This window comes from Benincasa hispida, chromosome 2 (genome assembly GCF_027475165.1).
Source record: "Benincasa hispida cultivar pf3 chromosome 2, pf3_genome.v1.1, whole genome shotgun sequence".
In the NCBI taxonomy this organism is placed as follows: Eukaryota; Viridiplantae; Streptophyta; class Magnoliopsida; order Cucurbitales; family Cucurbitaceae; genus Benincasa; species Benincasa hispida.
In genome coordinates, this window is record NC_143479.1 from 1,259,700 (window position 1) to 1,284,902 (window position 25,203).

General features: G+C 32.0%; 2 protein-coding genes and 1 pseudogene across 3 annotated transcripts; 1 reads left to right on the forward strand and 2 right to left on the reverse strand.

The window, feature by feature from the left end:
- Positions 1–9,655: 9,655 nt before the first annotated feature.
- LOC120072206 (uncharacterized) lies at positions 9,656–10,634 on the forward strand (annotated as a pseudogene). The gene is made up of 3 exons (XR_016527688.1): positions 9,656–9,806; positions 10,063–10,219; positions 10,335–10,634. The product of XR_016527688.1 is annotated as an uncharacterized LOC120072206 (transcript).
- A 1,348-nt stretch (positions 10,635–11,982) lies between these two features.
- On the reverse strand, positions 11,983–15,854 carry LOC120072205 (uncharacterized). Its single transcript, XM_039024614.2, has 6 exons — positions 15,435–15,854; positions 14,265–14,407; positions 13,687–13,830; positions 13,208–13,393; positions 12,918–13,042; positions 11,983–12,542 (listed from the first exon to the last, which is right to left on the reverse strand). Exons 1-6 carry the CDS (start codon positions 15,649–15,651, stop codon positions 12,317–12,319), a joined length of 1,041 nt encoding a protein of 346 aa, XP_038880542.1. The 5' UTR covers positions 15,652–15,854; the 3' UTR covers positions 11,983–12,316.
- Positions 15,855–17,372: 1,518 nt separating this feature from the next.
- On the reverse strand, positions 17,373–22,354 carry EMB1873 (porphyromonas-type peptidyl-arginine deiminase family protein). The gene is made up of 10 exons (XM_039022429.2): positions 22,069–22,354; positions 21,331–21,444; positions 21,143–21,232; positions 20,980–21,064; positions 20,395–20,450; positions 20,224–20,302; positions 19,695–19,829; positions 19,187–19,419; positions 18,335–18,493; positions 17,373–17,788 (listed from the first exon to the last, which is right to left on the reverse strand). Exons 1-10 carry the CDS (start codon positions 22,153–22,155, stop codon positions 17,690–17,692), a joined length of 1,137 nt encoding a protein of 378 aa, XP_038878357.1. The 5' UTR covers positions 22,156–22,354; the 3' UTR covers positions 17,373–17,689.
- Positions 22,355–25,203: the final 2,849 nt, after the last annotated feature.

The window sequence follows — 25,203 nt, forward strand, 5'->3', positions numbered from 1 at the left end:
ACATAAGGTTAAAATTTTAACTCATGTAACTTCTAAATTTGTGTCATATAAATTCTTGAACTTAAAAAAAAATATATTAGATCACTGAAATCTCGATTTGTGTGTCTAGTACATAGTAACAATTTTTTTTTTTTTTTGAAAAATTAATGTAATTATTGACTACAAAAATTAAAAATTTGAGGTTTACTAGAGATAAATTAATTTTTTGTTTAATACAACGACTAAATTTTAAGCATTTTTAATATTTATGAGATTCTTAGATACTAAATTAAAAGTATATATATTTATTAGACATTTTTAAGGGACCTATCATAATTAAAATTGAATGTTTAGACATTTATTGATAGTAACGTTTAAAGTTAACAATTAAACTATGTAATTTTAAAATAATGATAAAGAAATAAAAAGCAATATATATATATATATATGTAAAATGATATTTGTATGCCTCTAATTTTTAAAAACTAAAACCCAACAATCAAATAGTTAGTAATCGATCTTAAAAATGTAAAAATATTTGTATATAAACATATGTAATAAAAAAGAAATAGCAATGGAGTTAAGTTTTTCTAACCAATTAGTAGCTAAATGCATCCCTATTAGTTGAAACTCATGTTACCTAGACAACTTAAGACCACAATCCAACCACCAAACCAAGTGGGGTCTTTGTGTAATAAGGGCATGCAATAATATATATGCCACAATAAGTATATATATATATATATAATAAAAACTATATATATAAAATGACACGATGTGTTTTATAAATCTGTTCTTGAATAATAAGATTGAAAATAAGACATTGTTTATTTTAAATAAATAAAATTTAAATATTATTATCCAGAGTGTCTACTAAAATGTAGGAAGGAAATCAACTAGGATTTAATAATTACTTTACATGAGTAGTTTAATTATTTTCATAAATCCTCATCAATGTCACTATAATTCCTTATTCAATTGGCTCTACCATCTCATGAATAATTACTTTACATCATTATCCTTTTTTTTCCATCAACAAGAGGCACACTAACCAGTGTGTGTATATATATATATATATCATTATTTTATACAATTTTTTCTTCTCTCTTATTTTTAATGGTAAAAAAAATTAAGATAATTAAATGAAATTTTGGTCTATAAACTCTCATGAAAGTAACAATTTGGATCTTAAACTTTACTTTGTAACAATTTAGTTATTTTTATTTTCAAATTTATAACAATTTAGTCCCTAAACTTTAATAAGTATCAATTTACTTTTTATACCTTATAATTGTAGCGATTTAGTTCATATTGTGAAAACACCATTAAGATTTAATGAAATAGCTTGCACATGTAGATTAACTATAGATTGATTAAGGATCATGTTTGTTAACCAATTATAAAAACTACATTGTTACATAATTAGAATTGACAATTAAGTTTGAGAAGATTTTTCAAGATAATGACTAAATTATTATAAATTTGGAAGTAAATAAATTAAATTGTTACATGTTAAAGCTCAAGAATTAAACTATTATAAAGTTTAAAGTACAAGATCTATATCATTACAAATCAAAATTCATCAAATAAATCGCTACTTTTATGAAAGTTGGGGAATTAAAAGTGATTCTAAACATCGAAAGCACGTTGAACCCTTTTTTTATTACATGTAATTATTTTTATAGAATAAAGATTTTTGTATTTAATTATTAATTAGTTGTATTAGATAACATATACCAATAAAGATGAGGTTATAATATATATTTTTTCAAAAAAAAAAAAAAAATTATAATTGATATATGGAAATTGATGGAAAAAATGAGTGAAAATGAAAAATGAAAAGTGGGAAGGGTATTATTATTGGAGTGAAAGATACAAGTGAGGAGGCACATCTAAGGAAAAAGAGCAATTGTAGGGGTATGGGGAAACATCACTCTTCATATTGGCCCCATTTTCTGTAGAATTGTCAATATCTTCCCCAAATTATTCATTTTCTTTTCTTTCTTTCTTTCTTTATTTATTTTCAAATATCTCTTTCTTTCTTTCTTTTTTTATATATATATATCTTCGCACGTGCGCACCAAGCCTTTTTTTTTTTTTTTTTCTTCCTTCTTTGTCTCCAACAATGTCCTTTTTTTAATACATCCCTCTCATATTAACCTTCTCTTGTACATTCTTACATATATATAGTTTTTTTTAAAAAAATAATAAGCAAAGTTTGAAGAATACATGCGTTTGATTTTTGAGTTTTCAAAATATAACTTTTTAGTCCACGAATTTTTACGGTTATATATTTTTTGTTCTTAAGTTTTCAAAACGTGTCTTTTTAGTCCTTGAATTTTTAAAAATAGGTATCATAATTTTTTGTTATTATTTTAAATTAAAAAAATAAATTTTAGAATGATATTTTCTCTCTACAATTAATTTTTAATTCAAAATATCATGTAGTTATTTAGAATAGTAATAATTACTTTTAGAAATCTTTTAAACACATTCTTATAAATTTGAGGATTAAAAATATACATTTTAAAAACTTAAAAAATCAAATATAGCTACTCTAAAAAAATGGTGACTTGAAATGGATGTTTTGAAAGCGGGTGACTAAATACATCTATTTTTTAAAATTTGGAGATTAAAAATGTAATTATTTTTTTATATTTTTTTTAATTAACCAAACTGTAGGACATTAAATTCGAAATTAAGCCTTCCATAATTAAAAAAAAAAAAAAAAGTAAAAGTGAACATATTATTGATGATGGTAATTGATATATACTCTTATAAGTAAAAAAGATTTGAATTTTCAAATTTCTTCTTAAGGTGTCTGCATTTTACTTCAGGCCATGCAGTGAGATTTTTCTTACATGGTTTTATTTATTTATAATTTAACATGATTTTGTTTAGTCCCATGATTTATAAATATTTCTATTCACGTGTTTTTTCAAGCTCAACAAGCGATTCATAACTCGTTTCTTTTATTATTATTTTTTAAAATATAATATTAGTCTCGGTATTTTGGATGCCATTTTTTTTAGAGGGTATCTTTTCAATTATTTAAATTTAGCCTCTATAATATGAATGAATTTTAGTGCACGGTTGAGAATGGTTTTGAAATCATCAAAATCACTTTTATCACACTTAAAATCTTCATAATAAAATCTTTAATCAACCAAAACTAATTTAATATTTAATTTTACAATCTATTTTTCATTTCATCAAAACTGATTTTGAATTGTTAAAAACATACTTCATAATAATTTTAAAATTATTTCTTATTATTAATTTGAGGATTTTTTTAATTAAAATGGATAGAATAAAAAAATATAGTTTCAATATAAGATTGTTTTAAAATATAGAAAAATGAATCAAAATATTTACAAAATATAATAAAATTTTAAAACTATGAACGATAAACGCTGATAGACATTGATAGACTCGATTCATAATTATAAAATTTTGCTATATTTTGTAAATATTTTCAACAGTTTTACCATTTAAAATAATTTCTCATATATAAGACGTTATGTAAAGAGCACCAATAAAAAAAACTTTGCATGTGACTAGTAATGTTATTTAAAATGATATTTTATTTTATTTTTAATTTTTGTATAGAGAAGAGCGAACTGATCTACTCTTACGTGAATATGCTTCTACATTTATAAAGAGAAATCTAATAGTAGAGATTTTTATTTTGAAAAAAGAAAAGTTTATAAATACCAAAATAATATTTTACCTCTTCCGTATTTTTAGTAATACTTTGATATTGTGGTATTTTGAAGAACTAAATGCAATAATAATAAAAAGTGTATATCTATAAATAATAAAGTCACATGGATTTTCATAGTTACTTTTAAACCATAAAGGTCGAATTTGCTATCGCATTCAACCAAGAGAGACCGTCTTACACTTTTTCTTACCTATATTCCTATAAATTCCTTTATTTCAATTTCATTTTTTTAATAATAATTTATTTCCTTTTTTAATTTTAAATCAACAAAGACAATTTTTGTTGAAAATAACGACACTTTTTTTTATTTGATAGAAAGAGAGTAAAGGAGAAAAATGCAAAAACTTTTTAATGATAAAAAAAAAAAAACATTAGAGAAAATTTGACCCTTCAAGTTTTCAGTAGTGCAATCTAAGATAACTAATAATTGGATATTTGGTGTGCTGCAAAAAATGAGTATGGTCGGGATGCACCCAAATATTTAATATTTTTTTTAAGAATCAATTCAATTTTTTTCTTTTAACGATGTGACATCAATTCAATTACTTTTAATATTCAACATAAAACAATATAAAAGAGAAATTTAGACCAAAGAACATATGAACAAATTTGCAAAAAGGGGGGAAAAAAGTGTTTCTTTAGAAGATGTCCTACTCCAACCATATGTGACTAAATAGCTCAAAAACAGTGCATTTACACAAAAAGTTTAGGAAAAGAAAGAAAAATCCCAAAAGGAAATGAATGTGTTCAGTTTCTTTTTTGGTTCAGTGAGATTCAAGAATTGACCCAAAAACGAATACACTGTGCTCTTTTTGAGGCAAAGTTTTGACATTGTTTTTTCAGTACAAAAAGTCAGTCCATCTATGAACAATATATAAACCTCATCTCAACAGTCTATAGTTTATTTCTCTTGCTTCTTATATTATTTAGTTTCTTCTTACACACACAAAAAAATACCACCATAACCTATATGTAGAAGAAAACATACTAAACTTACTAAACTGATTATACCAAAATATTGTCTTGTAAAAAAAAAAGACACCTCATATTTTTCCAAGTGTTCATTTTTTCAGCCTACAACAAAGCATAAATGAAATACCCAAAAAAAGAGGGGGGGAAACTAGTTTGGCTAGTTTCTTTTACCCATCAAGATGCTTTTTCTTACCTTTGAACTGCTTTGAACTGAACTTTTAGGCTTTTGTCCAACTTTGACTTCTTTTTTCTCAGCCCTTTGCTTCTTCTTTTCCATTAATGGCTTCTTGGTTTTGGTTTCTAAGCAAAAATTCATCTCCCCATTGGGACTTTTCATCCCTTTAAATGAATTACCTTGTTGATGATGATTTGGACCTGAAGAAGCATCAGAAGCCATGGAATCATCATCACTGTCATCTTGGTTATTTGTTGCATAATAATAGCTTTTATGTTCTTCATCTTCATCATCATCAGAAGCTGCATCACTTGAACCATTAACAGGAGATCCAATATACATAGTCCAACCAGATTCACTGCTGTGACATTCTTCTGAAACTCCAAAAATTTGTGAAGGTTCCATAACAAAGAACAAGGCAAATTTGAGGAGTTTTAAGGTAAAAAAGAGAAAAAGAGCAAGAAAAAGAAGAATCAACTGCAGAATTGAGGAAAGTTAGTGAATGGGGAAGCTGAATTTAGACACCTGAAGGAACCATTCATACCCTTTTGCTACCTCTCTGACTCAAACAGGCTTATCTAATAATATGAAAGCTAAAAAACCCAAATTTCTTTTTTGAAAGAAAATACAAGTTCTTAATGAGTAAATAGATAAAAAAAAAAACCCCTCACTGCACCACCTGGAAATCAAAAGGCAAATAAATTCTCTGACTTTCAGTGAGCAGAAGACAGCTAGAAAGTGTCAATGAAAGAGAAAAAAGAAACTTGTTATTGCAAAAGGTATAATATAGCATGCTAATTTGAAAGGACATGGGGTTGGTTCATTTGGTTTTTTTTCTTAAAGAGAAGATGGCAATAATCATCTTAACTCTTCTCTGAATTGTGTCATAATTTGAAAAGGGTAGCTTTAAATGAAGAGAGATGGATTGGCTCAGCCCCTATAAAACTAGAGAGAATATAAGACTTTTGTTCTTAAATAGGATGGAAATGAACCTCTTAATAAAAAAAGAGAAGGCTTTTCTTTTTCTTTTTTTTTTCCCTTTTGGTTCTTCCATTTTTCACCCTTGGGACAAAAAAAAAAAAAAAAAAAAAAAAAAAAGAAGCCATAAACACAACTCAGAGTTAGGTTTCAAGAGTAAACAACCTGAGAAAAATTTTTGTCACACACAAAAAATAAAAAAGAAAAAGAAAAATCTGTCTGCCTTTTTTTTTTTTCCTGTCTTTTTTCTATTTGCAGGTTTTGGGTCCTCAAAAACCAGGATTGTGACTCATGTTTCAGGTTGATGAAGGTGGGTGTTTGTTGGTTTGTTTGATTGTTTTTTTCCTTTTGTTCAATACAACTCAATTATTTGGTTCCATAAAAATGGCTGTGCCTTATCCCAATTGGCAATCCAGCTCCTTGGAAAATGTCATTTCTATTTTCAAGGACTAATAAAAATCATATATATAGAAAGGAAAAAAAATAAACAAACAATAATAACAACAGTACACTAGAATTTTAAAGTTTTAATGAAATGAACTGTAAAGGAAGCAAATGTCCTTTTGCTATTGTTGCTATTTTTCCTTCTGAAACAGAGTTGATAAGTGAAATAACTGTGATCAGACAGACAACTCCCAGAATTTACTTCAGCATTCACTCTTGAAATGACCATTTTTTTCCCTTTTCTTTTTTCATGCTTTCCTCTCTCTGTCCTTCAATGTGAAAAGAATGTACAAGAATCAATAAAGATGAACAAAAGGGTTTCATTTTCCTATGTTATATGAAAAAAAAATTGGTTGCTTTTGAACATCAAACCAGCAAAAACAAGTCAAGTGTTACATTCAAGGGGTTGGGCAACAAAGATAGGTAGAATGGTCCATTTTGAAGTTTTTGGAGTTTAGAGAAAAAAATAGCTGGTTTTTTGTTGCATGTAGTTGTACATAATTTGGCAGAGATAATTGACTAGTCCTATTAATGGGGACCTCATTGATAGGAAGGGCAGGAACAAAATGAAGTTAAGAGTTCAAATATCCAGATGGTTTGGCCATCCTTTGCCCCCCACACTTGTAAACATGGCTTAGTTGTTCCCCACTCTCTTCCCCTTTCACCATGACTTGTTATGCAGACTCACTAGACAGTGTTTGGCCCATGTATTATTCTTGATGTTTGTCCTTTTTTGCACCTTCCCCTTCACACTGGATTCGCTCCACTCTTTAGCCTCCACGTGAGAGGATTGAAGATATGGTTTTATAATCAAGACAATGTCGTCAAAGTTAGGAAAAACTATCCAAGAAGATCGCCACAATGTAGTTAATAGTTTTGCATTCAGAACTATTCAAGAAGACCGTCACAATGTAGTTAATAATTTTGCGCTGTTGAATGTACAAAAGTATCACACTGAATGTACTCCACTCTTTAGCCTCCACGTGAAAGGATTGAATATATGGTTTTGTAATCAAGACAACATCGTCAAAATTATGGGAAACTATTCTAAGAGGCTACCAAGTTGACATTTTTGCACTGTTGAATGTACAAAGTATCACATACTGGATTCACTCCGCGTGAGAGAATTGAAGATTTGGTTTGTAATCAAGACAATGTCATCAAAGTCAAGAGAAATTATTTGAGGAGGCTGCCACAATGTAGTTGACGTTGACAGTTTTGCGTTGTTGAATGCACGAGAGAGCAACCACAAAAGTATCGCACTTTAGATTCACTCCACTCTTTAGTCTCCACGTGAGAAGATAAAAGATATGGTTTTGTAATCAAATACATTATTGTCAAAGTTAGGAGAAACTATTCGAAGAGGCTGCCATAATGTAGCCAACAATTTTGCACTGTTGAATGTAGGAGAGAGAAACTACAAAAGTATCACACACTGAATTCACCCCATTATTTACTCTCCACGTGAAAGGATAGAAGATATGGCTTTGTGATCAAGACGATATCGTCAAAGTCATAATAAAGTATTCGAGGAGACCGCCATAATGTAGCTGACATTTTTGCACGATTGAACGCATGAGAGAGAAATTACAAAAGTATCACACACCGAATTCACTCCACTCTTTAGCCTCCACGTGAGAGGATTAAAGATGTGGTTTGAAATGAAAACAATGTCATCAAAGTCAAGAGAAACCATTCGAAGAGGCGCCACCATAATGTAATTGAATTTTTTGCATTGATGAATGTACGAGAGAGAAACTACAAAAGTACCACACACCAGATTCACTCCTTAGTCTCTACGTGGGAAGATTGAAAATATGGTTTTGCAATCAAGACAAGGTCATCAAAGTCACGAGAAACTATTCAAGGAGACTGCATGTTGATAAACTGTTTAACGTATGAGAGATAAACGGTAAAAGTATCTCAAATTTGTATCAATTGATTATTAGATGACATATGATTATTAAGTGACAACCATATTGTGAAAATCTCATTGAATAATTATTCCAACATTCGTTTCTCTTTTCTAAAAAAATAAAAAATAAAAAAATAAAAAAACTAAAATATGGCTCAAAGTTCACGTGAGATAAGGAGGGAAAAAAAAAAAGAAAAAGAAAAAGAAGAAGAGAGAGATCTTAAGTCATTTATTATTATTTTTTTGGTCTTTGAAACGCATCCTTTTTGACTTAAGGTTCATGAGATGACTCATACAATGTCTTTTTGCAGCTGGGCTTTTCAACAAGTTGAGGTAATCTTTGTTCATTTCACCATATCATATCCTGTGTTTGACCAATATCTACCTTTTTATATCATGATAAATGTGCAATAAAAACTAGCATTTTCAGTACACAAGATGTCTGCAATCAACCAAACCTTTAATGGCTAAACTAGACATTATGTTCATATATAATAAAACTAGGTTTTTCAGAACTCAACTATTTAAATTTGAAGTAACAAGGACTTTTCTTTCTTATTTATTTATTTACTTACTTTTATCTTTTTCTGTGAGTATATAGAAAGGAGGGGAAACAAAGAGTGTACCTGAGAAGGCCCATTTTTAGTATTTTGTTAAGGAATATACAAACAGTGGTTTTATAATAATAACTTAGCACCACATGCAGATTGGAACTTTCTGCCCTTAATGGATGCAGTTGAAGAAGTGAAAAAGACAATTCAAAGTTGTCCAAATCTTTGGATATTCATTATTCTAATGTGCTCTTTACTCTTTAGACCAATTAGTTACTTTTTAAAAGCTCATGGCCAACAATTGTATCTTTAACTTTGATCTTATGTCTCTCTAAATATGTCTGTTCTGTCATTTTTCACCAAACTAGCTCACAATTCTAAGTAGTCCCTACCCCCCACCCATGTGTTTGCTTAGAGATAATCCATTCTCGATTTATTCTAAAGAATTTGGATTATTCAACCAAGGCATGTACAAAAATAAACCTAAATTCCAACCTGTCCTTGTATGCTCATAGATTTACCATATTCCCATCCCTACAAGTTTATATAATCATCAATAAATTTCTATTAAAATCGATCGTATTTATGAACAATACACCCAAACATATCACATAGATGGCCATGAGTTGTACCGTCGTCACCTAGGAGAAAATCGGGGTTTCCCCTAAAGACGTGTCGATGCAAACATCGCTCCTCCATTTGACTTGAAGCAGTTGGGTAGTATTAAGAAAGTAACTTGTTGTTATGCAGTTGGAGTTATAATTTTGGTGGTGTCTTGCTATGATGAAGCAGGTCACCTAATTTTCAAGAGAACTACCTATTTTCTTTCCTCACAAAACAACTGCTAACATTGTATCTTTCTGTCAGTAGGTGTACAAATTTGTATGAGTTTATAAAGAAAAGCAACCACTCCACAATCTATCATATTTTTTATGTGCAAAAGTGAACAACTTGAATCCTCACCCTGTTTTATATCTTGCCTAATTCAATGCACATTCTACCTTCTAACAATCAAAGTCAAAGACTTCAAAAACATGAAACAAAATTTTCAGAACCAACCTCAACAAGGTCATTCTTTATTTTCTTCTATCAATAATTGTTCTTTAGTTGTAAGGAAAATCCACTAAAGTAAAGAATTATTCATGCCAGATGATTTGATTTCCACATAAAGTAACAAGTAACTTTTCAAATTTTCATATCTACTTTTTCTTGTTCTCTATAGTTTCCTTTGAAGGGGAAAACAAAAGGAAAGATTATAAATTATTATAGGGAAGTTTGTTCTGAGTTTATTGTCTGTAGCTTAATTTTATAGATGCTGGACCAGGTCCTTACCCAGTTGCCCCACCTATGTGTGATCCAATGCAACATGGTCAGACTCAGCCATACCCTCCAATTGTACCTCCTCAAGGGGAAACTAGGTCTCAAATTTTAACTCCTTCAAGTGAAACCAAGTTCAGAGGTGATGGATTTTGCAGAGGATTGTAAGTTCCCTCTCTCTTTCTCCCCTACCCCCCCACCCCACACAACAATTATGTTGGTTTGAGTTTTCTCTGTTGTGAAATAGTTGCGCTGGCTTGTGTTGCTACTGCTGCCTAGATATCTGCTTCTAAGAATGGAGGGACCTCGGAAAGGGCACTTCTAGTTTCTCTGACACAAGTTATCTTCTAGGTTTCCATAAACATGCAGTAGGTTTCTCTGTAAACTACAGTTACCATCTGATTTTAGGTTCTGTATGTGAAGTTTTCTATGCCCTATGTTGTTTTGTACAATATTACAATCAGAGTAAGAGAAATGAACAAATCCTAAAAAAGATCACTGTTTTTTCAATCAGAAGTAGCTTAGTTCCACAAAACTGAATAAAACTTAACCTAGTAAGAGCTCAGTTCTTAGTTCAAACAGTTGAAAAATCTACTCTTTATGATACTGTTTTCTCATACACTTCTCTAAGCATTTCTCTCTAAATCAACAAACAGTTTCTAGTCTCTTTTCTTCAACGCTCATTGACTAGCTCATTCGCAACAAAAGAGACAGGCTTTGCCATGTACCTGGGATGATCATCCCCAGCCATGATTACAGCTATACTTGGAGTAGTATCAAACTGCTCGCTTCCTGTGTTCTTGCTTGCTTTCTCTTTATCGTCGTTGGTAGGAGAATTTCGCATGCGCATTTTGTGAGAGCAAGCAAGGATAAAAAGAGCAGCAGAAGTGATTCCGAGAACGATGGCAAGGCCTCCAAAGATATATGGGATGGGAGAGTTACACTGCAAGAACTCTTTCCATATAACTGTCATCGCTCCCTTGCTTTGTTCATAAGAAATGGGATTCACCTCAATTTATACCCAAGTATCCAACTAAGCTATAAATTGATAACGATGCTAGAAGATAAGATATTATTTAATCCTAAACAATGATCAGAATTCCATTAGGTACGAAGAGAATTTTTAACCGAAACTAAGATCTATGAATACTGTATTTTCACTTCTTATTTACCTTAAACTCAATATTATTCTTCAAAGTTGTGCAATTGAAAAGCATGCCTATATTTGCAAATAGTCATCTAAAACATCTATTTACTATTTATCTGAATGCCGAAGAGTAAACTAACAAGAGAAGTATGCAGTGGCTGTCTAATAGTTTTCTATCCGTGAAAAATAGCGTCTAGAACCTTTCCAAGGGCAGGGGGGCGGCTGGGAAGTGGAGAATGAATCCCTTATTGGATTCCTATATGTGCAGTAGTTTTGGATTAGTCAAATCAATATTATGAAAAGAAATCATCCCCCTTTTCTATAGAAAGCAAATTCTTTGCAACAAGCCATCACAATGTGGAAGGAACTAAAGCAAGACAGAAAGTATATTTTACCCACTTGATCTTGTTGCAGAACAGTGAAAATTCTGAGGAATTGCTGCTTTCTTTCATGTGTAATATTCGATACATGAAGCTTTTAATCAAATTGTTCTCCTTGAAGAATGCACCTGAAGTCCTCAATAGAGACCTGTACATCAGCAATCCATTAAAGACAAATTCGAGTATATGGAATCTCAACTTTCCATTGGTGGCAATCATGTAACCATGATGCCTGAATGGTGGAACCGCAAATAACCTGTCGCCAAATTTCATGCGATGCAACGTCGAAGGAAGAATAATTACTAAAGAACTGAATAATATATCAAGGTAATTCATTCAATTTACATTCATACAATATCATAATTTAATGATAGGGAACATTACTAGGCTGAAGAAACTCTTGAAGACAAATATATGCTTCTAGAAACATAAATTATGTGGGTGGCACAATGGTGCATTTTCTACAACTATAATCAAGAAGATGAGAATAATCTGTAGTTGAATAAATTACAAAAATATAAAAACTATATGATTTCCCATGGATAGTCCAAGAACATTGAACAATTGCCAAAACTATGACGATTAACTGTATAACATTGGAATAGGAACAGCTCCTGCTTTATTTCCACAGCAAGTAATGCCAGGTGTGTCAGCCATAAAAACCCAGGTAGCTCAATGTAATATAATTCCAAACGAGAATAAGGATCTGATGTTTGCCTCATTTCCATTATGTCTCAATTAGAGAACTTTGAGATAAGCTTGTCAACATGAATTACAATATCATCTATGCGCGGACGGACTGCGGCCTGTGGCTGAAGCATCCACTTCACAAACTGATGAAGAGCATCAGGATATGGAGGAGTTGGTCCAGCCGGCCACTTGATCTGTACATTTACGATTGCTAACTGTAAACTTCCTCCAGATTCACCAAGCGCATATTCAAATGGAGATACCCCATACCTATTGATATACAAACGTACAGTCATGAGCGATGAAAAATTTTGGTTAAAACTTGTTGAATATGTTCACAGAAGTTAACATCTAAACCTAAAAGTAAAGAAATGGGAGAGAGTGTGATAGGGAATCGTGGCAGAAAAATTACAACTCATTCTCAAATAATAATAATAATCTAAGGCACTTATGTCCATGATTTAAGCTCTTCTCGGTTGACCCAACTGCCATCTCCAAATTTGTTCTAGTGTAAACAACAGAGAGAGGAATTCTATAGCAGCATTGCGACATGCATAGGAGGTATTTACATAAGTTGTGACACGTGCATAAAATTCCAAAATCAGCAAAATGATCACAATTTCAGGGTAAAACGTTGGTGCTCACATTATTGCATACAGCGTGCATCCTAAAGACCAAATATCAGTTCTTTCGTCAACATCTGCATGGCTTGCACAATCCCACAACTCAGGAGCCCGGAAAGGAGCAGAACAGTGTTCAGATGCCCATTCCTGCACAGCAAATTATCATAATCATCAGCTCATGTATGTTCTTTCTAACTTTAAAGTGAAGTGGAAAAAGTTCCTATATTATCTGCAAATTTTCATGTGGCAGCAGTGCAAACTGATATGGTTGAAGTACGGTGGGCTTGAAGGAAGAATAGCGATAGAGGTAACCTGTAACTGCAATGCTTCTGCACGAGAGCCAATTTGCCTCCTTGCAGGTCGGGCACTTCCAAAATCCATCAATATGGCAAGAGGAGGCTGGCCCTTTCTACGAGTTATGAGAACATTGCCAGGCTTGATGTCATTGTGTGCATATGGGGGATCAAAATTGTGCATATGCTTAAGACCCGCACATAGCTGTGTTCAATTAATTCAATCAGTAAGAGAACAGGATTTTCCAAAGCACGCATGATGCCAGAATCTCTTTGGTTTAAAGAAGGGGGAAGAAGTAGAAAACGCCAATGGAAAATTGAAATGCATTAGGAGTAGGACCGTTCAAAATATCCAGCAGAAAACAGATGAACACCATGACAAGAGCAAAATTCTGGAATGAATTAATGCAACAAAGACAATCAATCCCTAAAGAAGTTAAATGAGATAAGAAATTATTTGAAGAAGAATTCCATCGGAAGTTCCAAACTCCTAATTACCTGTCGAAATATTTGCAAAACATCTGATGTTGAGAAGAACTCCTTTTTCACTTTCATGGTTTTCGCATTGTCCAATAATGTTCCATCCAAATGTACTGGAAATAGTAAGTATGCTTCATGGTTCCAAGATCGTTCTTGGGTAGGCTGATCATTGATACAAAAATGGTAGACTCAATGAACAGTTGGTATTATTGTTTGAACATATATAAGGTTATACTGAGAGTAAGAAATAAAATAGCAGACACAAACACAAACAGTGTACATAGCCATGGACAGATGCCACCTGACATATAAAAATGGCGATAGAACATCAACCCAAATTTTACTAAAACAGTAAGAAGTGTACACCAAGGATAAATTTCATTTTCAAGCCAAAAAATGCTTTCGAATCAACAACTATTCCAAAGAATATTTGTTGTGGGCATTTTGCTTTAAGAGGAGAATGAAGAGAGGTAAGATCGATCACATGAAAACTGGATGAAAATAAGCATGTCCATTGAACATCTTGGAAACAATTTTTACAGCTTCTCTCATAAAAAAAACAACAGTTTTATTAGTCCGTTGGCCTTGACAATCACCTTCGTAGCTATTATAGCATGATCAAGAAGAGGAAGTAGATTGGGATGACTAAATAGAGATGAAACGCGAATCTCCTCTTTCACCAATTCCAGTTGTTCATTATTCTGAATGAGCACCTTTTTCAATGCATATGAACCATCATCTGTGCAAATAAAGCAACAAAAGTTGGTTTTAGTAGGTTGCTAGCCATGAAATTGAAAATGTATTTCGTTACAATGGAACTGTGAAACAAATTTTTCCCCATTAACATTTCTATCCAGGAAGAACCAAATCTTTAAATCTTGGTCCAAGAAAGATTGCCAATATAAAATTTCTGGTCCACCATTTCCAAGATGAAGGTAAAAACTAAAAGTGAAGATGCGATTATCTAGAAATTAATTATGAAGAAATCACAACAGAACCTAATCTTCTTAGCTGAAAGATATTCATAGATGAAACATCCACATCCGGAACAAGCGAGAGAGCAAGTGAATATCATTATAAATACATGTACAAAACATATATTTCTTGGTGGGCATGGGCATCTGTAAGACCAAGTATATTAAAACATCACTACAGATACCAAAGTTAAACTATCTAAGAACTAACATATAACATGGTACTGAGAGCAACTGACTGGCTAACCCTGCCATAGCTTGAAGGATAAGGCGCAAAGAAGAGAGAGAGAGAGCAGCGAACCCCATTTTCTTAGTCAAAAGTCAGTAGCCGCTGCATCAAAAAAAAAAAAAAAAAAAAAACAACGAAGACACGTGCTTGTGCAATTGAATGTAGCAAAGGGCAGAGCAGCCTATAACACTAGGAAGGTTAAACAAAATTGAAATTCGAATCACAACTTAAGCTTTACATTTACAATTTGAAACTAAATCGATGAGTGGCATGAACAACTTCGTTTTTCAAAATTATTAGGCACATCAGCTGGAAAACCACCGAATTGGGCCTTGCGAATATCATACTAGATTAAGAGAAACACTTGACGTAGATTCAGATTCAAACGCAATCGACCCAGATCATGAAACCACATAACAAAATTATTTCACTCGAAATCAACCAATCAATGTAGATGAAAATCAAATTTTGCGGATCAAGAAGTTCGTAAACAGTCAACATGACAAAAAACAAGAAGCAAATTAGCGAAATGTATGCGCGTCAAAGGGAAAGAAAGTTGAAACCAGAAAGATGAGTAGAGTCCTTGAATTTCTTGCGCAAACCACTACGAACAGCGTCTGAAGATGAATCAGCGAGCACCTCCTTGACGAGGAAAACATACGCAAAGCCACCTTCACCGAGCTGCCTAACGATCCTGAATCTGTTCTCATTGATCCACACATCTCCACCACTATTCACAGCATCGTAGAAAGCATTCAACCCCGAAAATGTGCAGCCCATTTCTTGTTCAATCTGAATGCATACAGATCTCACCGCAGACTCGGATTCCCGCCTCTGAATTGAGAAATGTCAAAATCAGATTCCTGAAGTGAGATCTGAAACTCCTGAATTCATGAGAACCGAAGTATCGTGATTTGAGCTGAATTTCATACCTGAGTTAGCTGAATACTAATTTATTGTTTTTATATATTAAAAAAACAGTTACAAATTAACTACATTAACGTATTTACTATATATATATACATATAAATATGTATTATGTATTATGTATTATGTATTATGTATTATTTTCACAAAATTATTTGTTAAAGAAATAATTTAACAATTCTCCTTTGCAAAAAGAAAATTACATAATGAACTTAACTAATGATATTCACTTCTCTCAATTTGACATTCATCTTAACATTAATAAATGACCATTCACTTTCAAATCATTAATAAATGACCATTCACTTTCAAATGTATTGTTAAATTAACGACGTAAAAAAGGTTTGTTTTTAGTACAATAAAGGCATGAAAATTCGAACCACAAATCTCGTGTGGCCAATAATACTCTTGTATACTAATTGACTATACTCATTTTGGCTAAAAAATAATTGTTAAGTTGTATAAAATTTTAGTTGAAAATTTCTCTAACTTAACAATTAAGACATATCTAAATAGAATAATTAAGTCAATGCTGGTAAACTTCTCTAGCTTAACATTCATTTTTGTTATATTCAAAAGCGTTTCAAAACATGTCTTTATTAATTTTATATCAATTTAGTGTTTGATTTTACACTTTTAAACATTACTCTCATGCTATTAAAATTGAGAATTAACATGAACATATTTCCAAGTGATTTTAACCCTTTTAGAATCACTCTCAAGAGTTCAATTCTCCTATGTTGAATTAAATAATATCCTAATGTCATATTATTATTATTATTATTATTATTACTATTATTATTGTTATTATTATTATTATTATTATTATTATGTGGATCCTAATGTCATTTTATAAGAAAATCAACACAACTTCACTCATCATATAAAGTTGTATGACCCAATCAATTAAAGTAAACAATCACTTCTGAAAAAGAATGTATACAATTACACAAAGTAAATTAAATTAAACAGTGAAAATTTTAATTCAATTACCAGAAAAAACTCGACGAAAAATGATCCTTTACCCTGTACCATAGATTTTTTTTTTTTTTTTTTTTTGTGGTTTAAAATAATCGTAATAAATATTACTGATTGAATAACTAAAGACTACCGTTTCATTCATTAAATTTAGTCCGAGTGCGGCCCAATCTATTAAATTCAACGAAGAAACGTCACTTACCGGGAAAAAAATGAACAAATAATCACTCGTTACCGACAGTTTTTTATAATAAAAAAAATAAATATAAATATAAATTATCAACATAACCAAATAAACATTTACTACTGTTAAGTGTGTTCGGCTTAGTAAGAGTTGACGATTAGAATTCAAATAATTTATGTGATTCAAATAATGAAAATTCTAAATAAATAAATAAGTACATCCAAGTTTTGAATTTGAAATTTTAATAGTTAGTTATAAAAATAAAAAAAAATAATAAATTTTAGAAAAAGTACTATAAATATATATATTTTAGGATAACTTAATATATATGTTATTATAAAATATATAACTATTGAAAATTAATGATACAATTCCTCAAAAAAATGATGATACAAAATTTAAAACATAAATATGATCACAAACCAATTAAAATTAGGTCGAATCAATTGAAAACTAATCTGATATTTAGTTTATAACTACAACTAGATTTTACATCAAATCGAATCTTTCTCAAATCTCAGATCACGTCACCTAAAAACTTCAAGTTCTGGATCTTGGACACTCTTGTCTATCAGACCATCACCATTTTTTTCCAATTTGTAATAAAATAAATATAAATGATCATCCCCCCATTGCAAGGTACATGTACCTATTATTCCACTCACCGTTCATGCCAGCATTTTGTTGATTCAAATCGAATGGTTCATCTTATTTTGCCAATCAGACTTGTTATGGAGATGTAGAAGTTATTGCCGGTTGCTGTTGAGTAATGCAGTGTATATTTCCACCTCCCAAAACGATCTCTCTAGCACCTTCGACTCCAACTATCTGAAACAATCAGACATTCCAAAGAACTACTTAGAAATGGAAATGTCTTAAAGAAGACGCACAATATTCAAAATACCAACACCATATTACAACTTTCGTAATTAAATGATAGAGAGCAGAGAGATTGATGCTAAATTCATGATGCAATTGTAGTCTATGGATGTTATAAACAATACTCCGTCGAGAAATATGGTCGAAAATGCCTGGTGATTTGACCATCATATAAGTAGATCTATGTAAGGTGATAAAACAATGTGGAACAATTCTTGATGTCCTGGTTTGGCTTCTTTATTTGCAGCAGTGTCCTCTCTTTTATCACTAACCACAGTCAACAAGTACAAGGTGACATTTGAACTTTATAGTTAATATTAAAATTCTATACCCTATAGTATGACATGACAATATTATTCAGTGCAGGTTAAGAGTATTTATCCATCCAAAAAACATTAAGATACTTGAGCATGGACAAAATGAAATTCCAACAATTGATCCATCTACGAGTTACTAATGGCAAATGTATGATGATTTGAATGCATTATAAATTACTTCATGATTTGGAAATGCTCCAGCTAGGACACGGACAGCTTCATCATCCCACTTCTTATCCCCAAATTGAGGTGCAATAACTGCTCCGTTAGCAATGTAGAAGTTTACATAAGAGGCAGCCAGTCTCAGACCAGGAGGTCTTGGCTTAGCATCACCATCCTGTAACTCATGGGAAAGAAAAAATTACTCTTCTCACTCTTGCATAATTAAAAGATTTGAACTTCTAAATCCATGCCTCATTAATTACTGTAAGAAACTCTGTTGTCAAGAGTACATTTGTAGCATTTTATTTGTTTGAAGGGAAATGGAGTTATAATATTATATCATAGACATGGAAATCCCGACAAGAAAATAATTTGAGAAAATCTAAGAGAGGAAATAACATGTCGTTCCCCTAATATCTTTACAAATGAAAATAAATGTACAAAAGGAGGGAAAGAGTACAAGGGTTGGCTTAAAGCTCTATATTTGAAGCAAACAAACATGCAAAAATTAAGTCGCATTTGGTAACCATTTCGTTTTTTGTTTTTGGTTTTTGAAAATTAAGTCTATTTCCTCCTCATGTCTTACAATCATTTGAATCTTTCTTAAGTACAATGGTTGAATTATTAGGAAAATTCCAAAAACAAAAACAACTTTTTAAAAACTAATTTTTTTAGTTTTCAAATTTTGGTTTATTTTTTTAAGCTACCGGTAAAAAGTAGATAACAAAGGAAAAAATTTGGAGGTAGTAGTGTCTAAAGGCTTAATTTTCAAAAACAAAATGATTACCAAACGAGGCCTAAGATTTTTTTTTAAAATTATTGTAAAGATGTACGATGAGAGATTTAAGGAAGGACATTGATTCTTTACCTGAACGATTCCTGCCGCCTCTTCATCTGTCGAATAAAGTGGCCCTGGCACATGGAGTTTTATTATTTCCAATTTCCTACCCTTGGCATCAGTAACTTCTGAGAGAACAGAATATGCCTCTGTAGACCGTTCATACTGAGGATCTGTTTGATCATCAGTCCAAGATAACAGAACCACTCCAGGCTTTACAAAACAACACATATTATCGATATGACCATTTGTATCATCATCGCCTGTTGACATTTGAAGTTAATACTTTCAGAATTCTTTACCCTTTTAAGAAAGTAAGAGCTCACAAATTAAGCAACTAAATAGACAAATAAACAGCTACATCACTCCAAAAGAACAAATAAAACTCCAAGCTAACCGCCACTTACAGGGGAAAATAGAGTAAAAGTCTAGAACAGACCATGAAGAACTTAAATGAACTTAAAGTAGAGATCTGATGTAACAATAATATTTTTTATAACTATACTAGCTAGTCTAGCACAAAATGTAGATCAAGTACCATATAGTCCACGAGGCAGCCAAATGATCTTCTGCACCCCAAGATATGCCTTCAGTATATCCTCTATCTGACCCTTTGACAGATGTGGATTTCTGTTTTTATTCAAGAGACACTCCTCTGTAGTAAGACAAGTCCCTAGAGAAAAAAGAGAAAAAAAATGGTGTATTCACTAAATTTAACATTACACAGTATCACTTATCAATGAGCTACAAGTATCTTGATCTCTCTCGTAGTGCGGTATGCATGGGATAGGAAAGCAGGGAAGGGAGGTTGTACCACACCATGCATATTACTCCATATCCTAGAGAAGGGGTGATTTCAATTTAAGCAAGTGTATGTCTGTTCTATATTTGTGACAAAGAGGACAGACATAAATTTGACATGATATTGTGTTGTATCTAATTTGAAGACTGGTTCTCTACTAAGGTGCAAAGTCTTCCTTGCTTAGTGGATGAAATTAGGTCATAAGATTTGATCAAATGAGAGAGAGAGAAAATGACAACTTGAACCAAATAGAAGGTATTGCTACCTTCTCCATCTACATGGATGGATCCACCTTCAAGAACAATTGTGTTCAAAAACCTAGGAAGTCTCTCAATATCCAGGATCTGCACAAAATCACAAAGGGGCCAGGGGATCAAAGAAAAATCAACAATATGGAAGGATGAAGGGGGAGTTGGACAGAAGATTACACACTAACCTTCCTTGCAACTTGAAGATCAAGACTCCAATCAGCGTAACAACCATCCTCAACACCTACAACGCCAAGGCCAAGAGATATTCCATTTCAAGAAAGCAACAAGAATGACATTTTAAGAACAATCATATGATGGAAATTTCACAACAGGTACTGCCTCTCTCTTTAAGAGAGTGCGACTTCCAAAGTGAATCCTCATGATGAATAATTACTCTTGGTAAAACTGGCAGTTATCTAGGGGTGTTGGGGGCAAGGAATGGAGCTGTGAACTCTATGGAATTATGAAGTATGGGGAGTTGTGAACTCATGGATCCCACAATATAAGAAGTTAATACAGTATAAAATTGACTTTTTTTAATAGTGGGACACAAACTCTTTGAGCCAAATAAGAAGCGGAGTTCACAACTCCACTCCCCTCAACTCCTACTCCCCAAAATCTTTGAGCCAAACACCCCCTAAAAGCCCTACAAGAAAGTGGCTCAAGGCAACATCACTTTGATTGCCCACAACAGGAATAAACCACAAAGATATGAACACTCTATAACTTTAATCATAGTACATAAGAGATTTACATATCTACAACCTTACCTCCCCAGCTATTGAAGTTCCAATCAATTCCTGCAACAGATTCCACTGCCGTACCAGAATTTGACATTCTTTTCCTTACAACAAACTATGCAATAACGAATTATTGGCAATTAGAAAGCTCTCTGAGGTTGATCCAAAAATCATGAAAAATGCAGAAACCTACCGTGGGCCCAGTGTCACGGAACCAGCAGTCATTCATTCCTAGCTCAACAACCCTAATATTTGCTGGTAGCTGACTGCGGGCATTCTCCCACTGGGAAATAACAATTGTAAATTTTCAAACACTTCAAGAAAGAGAGAGAAGAACGTGTTGGACAGTAGATAGATTGCATTTGTTTTTTCTACAAATACCTGGGAGGCAGTAGCACAGACAGTCACAGATTCAAACTTCGAGATTGCAGATGCCACCTTAGCAAATACTCGTTGTCCATGGATTGCATTATCCCTCCAATTATCAGGCCGTTCCTGTAGTTCAGAGTAAAACTTCAATACCGAAGAAAGAGAAACAAAAAAGAAGTAAACTATGCATAGCAATGACCCATTCAATCCATTACTTGCATGGATGACCTATTCTCAGCCCTAAATGATTAATAACCCGCCCAGAAATAAATGAAATCTAACTTTCTGCTTACTTCAATGTGCACTACCATGTCTTATCTATCGCGATCTTCATGTTTTATCTATTCTTTCGGTCGACATTAATCATCAGGGCTGAGAATGGATCATCGTACAAAAATCTCTCCCTTTAGAGGTACAAAATCATGGGTTTTGTGGTTTTGTGGTTTTGTGGTTTTGTTAAAGAAACCTTCAACTGGAATGGATTGCTACCGTGATATATGGCCATCGATGAAGCAAGTTTTCGATTAGACAAACCAACAGGAGAGAAAACCCACAATGAATGAAAAAATATCACAGTTGATATTAACCACCAACTACAAGCATGCAGCTAAAGAACTCGCAAAAGATCAGGAAAATCCCCAAGCATTACAAGCCTATCAACACGAACAGAACGGCAACGAAATCGAAAACTGAAACTCGAAGGAATCAATCAGAAGAAAAGCAATAGATAGAGCGATGCGATACACTTACAGGCCAGCCCATCCAACATTGAGAATGCGGTTCCCACTCAGCGGGCATATGAAATTCGAGAAGAGACGGATTGCCTTCCAAATCCATGGCGGCAATATGCTCCTTCTACCTCCTCTGATTTTCGATTCCGACTATTGCAATCGAGTATGGGAATTTATGAGGAGTCAAAATTTAGCAGCTGAGACGACAGAAGGCGTACGCAAACGGTCAGCACCGATGTGACAATTGGACCACGAGACGGAGAGAGCAGAGTGGTAGGTAGGCAATATGATCATTTTTTATATTCAGATTTTTATATATGTTAATACCCGTAAACTTTATCTTTTGGCTCAAAAATGTCAACGTTTTTAAAATACCCTTAAAAATTAAAAAAAAAAAAAAAAACATCTTTGCAGTTAGTTTTTCCATTAAAGTTTTGTTTTAAAAATACCTCTAAACTTTAAAATATTAAAAATATCCTTAACTTAATAAAAGTTCAAAAATATTTCTATCGTTAGTACTTGAACATAAATTGTTAAATCCTCATGATAAAAATGACTTTAAAAATTTATATATATATATTATATTCCTAGAAATTAATTTGTTTGAATTTTTCTTAAGTTCAAAAAGAATAAATTTTAAAATAAATTATATAGATATCCTCATTTTTCTCATATAGATATTCTCATATTTCTTTTAATTTTTCAATTCTGAGCTTACACCATTTTTTCAACAACCAAAGTAAAACCAAAATTTTAAGTTAAAACATAAAATACAATAGAATTTCACAAAATTCCAACATCAAAATCTCCTCTTGAAACATACCAAAACGGTAATAGTCAAATAAAAAAGTATCAGCCTAAATCGTATTGGTTCTTAGTAATTTAATATTTATTTTAGTTCTTAGATAGGTTATCGAGCAAAAGAAGTCGTCGGAATGTTTTGGATGCAATTTGGGTTTTAAATGGAGCAATTAGCAAGCAATGGAAGTTAAAACGGTGAAATCGAGTAAGGGGAGGCACGACGTTGTGCAAGCACTACGACATTTGTGTCTCGTGCCATTCACAAAGACAGTCTGCTAGGCAAGTGTTGCAATGTTTGCGCACTCTCCATTTAATACGTGTGCATGAAGAGGCACTCCTTCTAACTTGCTCTCTAATGCGCTACGTGAGGGGGCCTTTAACATCGTAGCATTTTGGTATGTTTTGATTATTGAGAAAATTGGTATAAGCTAAAAATTGAAAAATTAAGAAAAATATGAGAGTATCTATCTATATAATAAATAGTCAAATATTTCTTTTATCCGACCATTTATCATTTTGGTGTGTTTCAAGAGGAGGTTTTGATTTTGAACTTTTGTGAAATTTTGTGGTATATTATGTTTTAAATTAAAATTTTAGTTTTTGTTTTGGTTGTTGAAAAAATTGGTGTAAGCTAAGAATTGGAAAATTAAGAGAAGTATGAGACTACCTATATGAAAAAAATGAGGATATCTATATAATTTCTTTTTAAATTAATTATTTTCGTACTTAAAAAAATTCAAACAAATTGATCAATATGAGCATTTTTTTTTAATTTTTTTTAATTTTTAAAGTCATTTTTGCCATGAGGAATTAATGGTTTTTGTTCAAATATTAACGGTGGAGGTATTTTGAACTTGTATTAAGTTAAAGGTATTTTTGAAACGTTTTGAAAGTCCAAGGGTATTTTTTAAACAAAATTTTAACGGTTTCCATCCAAAACTAATGGCTAGGGTTTTTTTTAACTATTTTTTGAAAGTTTGAGGGTATTTTTAAAACTTTTAAAACTTTAGGACATTTTTTACACAAAGTGTAAAGTTCATGGGTATTTTTTCAATTTGACCTTTTTATATGTTCAGAGTGGTAGATAGATTTTTTAGCAATCGCCTAACGTCCCATTTTAAAAAGACCTCATATTTTACAGATTTCACAGGTACTTTCGAATTTAATAAAATGGCCCAAATTATTTACAATGAATAGCAAAATTCAAAAAGAACCTAAAACCGATGGAAGAAAGCTCAACCAAAATAGTGAAATACCGAAATATTCCTGCCCACAAAATATATATATATATATCGTGACACGCTAACGATTAATCAAATTATTCAAATCCGCTTGATACCCGTGTCCATCTTCCACGTTTTCTTCTTGCAACAGAAACCGATCTCTGTCTATTGCCATCTATCTCGTCGATTTCTACCTCCATTGCTTGTTTTTTTTCTCCTGCAGCTACTGCTTTCGATTATTTTGTCTCTCCTTCATCGATAATCATCAACCGATCTCCATTGCTTGTTTTGTCGCCTCTTCCTCTTGAACCAAATTCTGCTTCATTTTCATCTTCTTCTCCCGTTGCTGCTTTCAATATTTCAATGGTACAATTTATCATCATATCCTTTAAGATAATAATCATCCTCTTTTCCTTCCATTTCATTCATTTTTTTATTTAATCATACTTATTAAACATTATTGAACCTAGTTTTATTTAACTAGATGGTAAGCAAAAAAAATAGTCAAAGTTGATGGAAGCAAAGAAAAATGAAAGAAAATAATGAAAGTTGAATCATCAATAATCAGAGTAAAAGCAAACAAATCTAAAAACAGAAAAAATGTAAACTATCAATAGAACTTTAACATCAATACATACTTGTTGTGCATTATGTCTATCTCAAATATAGACAGTGAATTTGAATTAATATAGACAGAGACAAAGGTCTATCTCTGTCTATCTCAGATAGAGAGTGATAGAGGGTTATCTCTGTCTATCTTCTATCACTAACTATTTGAGATAGACCTAGATATGTGTATCCGAGATAGACAGAGATATGTTTATCTGAGATCTGTCTATCTGAGATAGACAATGATAAACTTTAATGGTAAACACTTATCTGTTTCTATAGTTTCTATATGGTTTACACTCTAAATTTGTTTAGTTGAGTGGATTTATTGATAACTTTGAATTGAGATAGACAAAAACGAGATAGACAATGATAGAGCATTATCCCTGTCTATCTGACATAGACAGCGATAGACATCAATGGTAAACACTAATATTTGTTTCTACCGTTTCTATAGGGTTTGTACTCCATATTTATCTAGTTGAGTGGATCAATTAGTAATAACTTTGAATTGAGATAGA

What these genes read in the sequence shown, in the direction of transcription:
- LOC120072205 (XM_039024614.2), bottom strand. Translation starts at nt 15,651, where the DNA reads ATGGGCTGCACATTTTCGGGGTTGAATGCTTTCTACGATGCTGTGAAT. An exon ending in ATGCTATAATAGCTACGAAG is followed by an intron (nt 13,831 to 14,264) that starts GTGATTGTCAAG and finishes ATCAATGATCAG; the next exon opens with CCTACCCAAGAACGATCTTG. An exon ending in TGCACGCTGTATGCAATAAT is followed by an intron (nt 12,543 to 12,917) that starts GTGAGCACCAAC and finishes GTATATCAATAG; the next exon opens with GTATGGGGTATCTCCATTTG.
- EMB1873 (XM_039022429.2), bottom strand. Translation starts at nt 22,155, where the DNA reads ATGGATTTGGAAGGCAATCCGTCTCTTCTCGAATTTCATATGCCCGCT. An exon ending in AATGTTGGATGGGCTGGCCT is followed by an intron (nt 21,445 to 22,068) that starts GTAAGTGTATCG and finishes TCTGAACTACAG; the next exon opens with GAACGGCCTGATAATTGGAG. An exon ending in AGGCGGCAGGAATCGTTCAG is followed by an intron (nt 18,494 to 19,186) that starts GTAAAGAATCAA and finishes CATGAGTTACAG; the next exon opens with GATGGTGATGCTAAGCCAAG.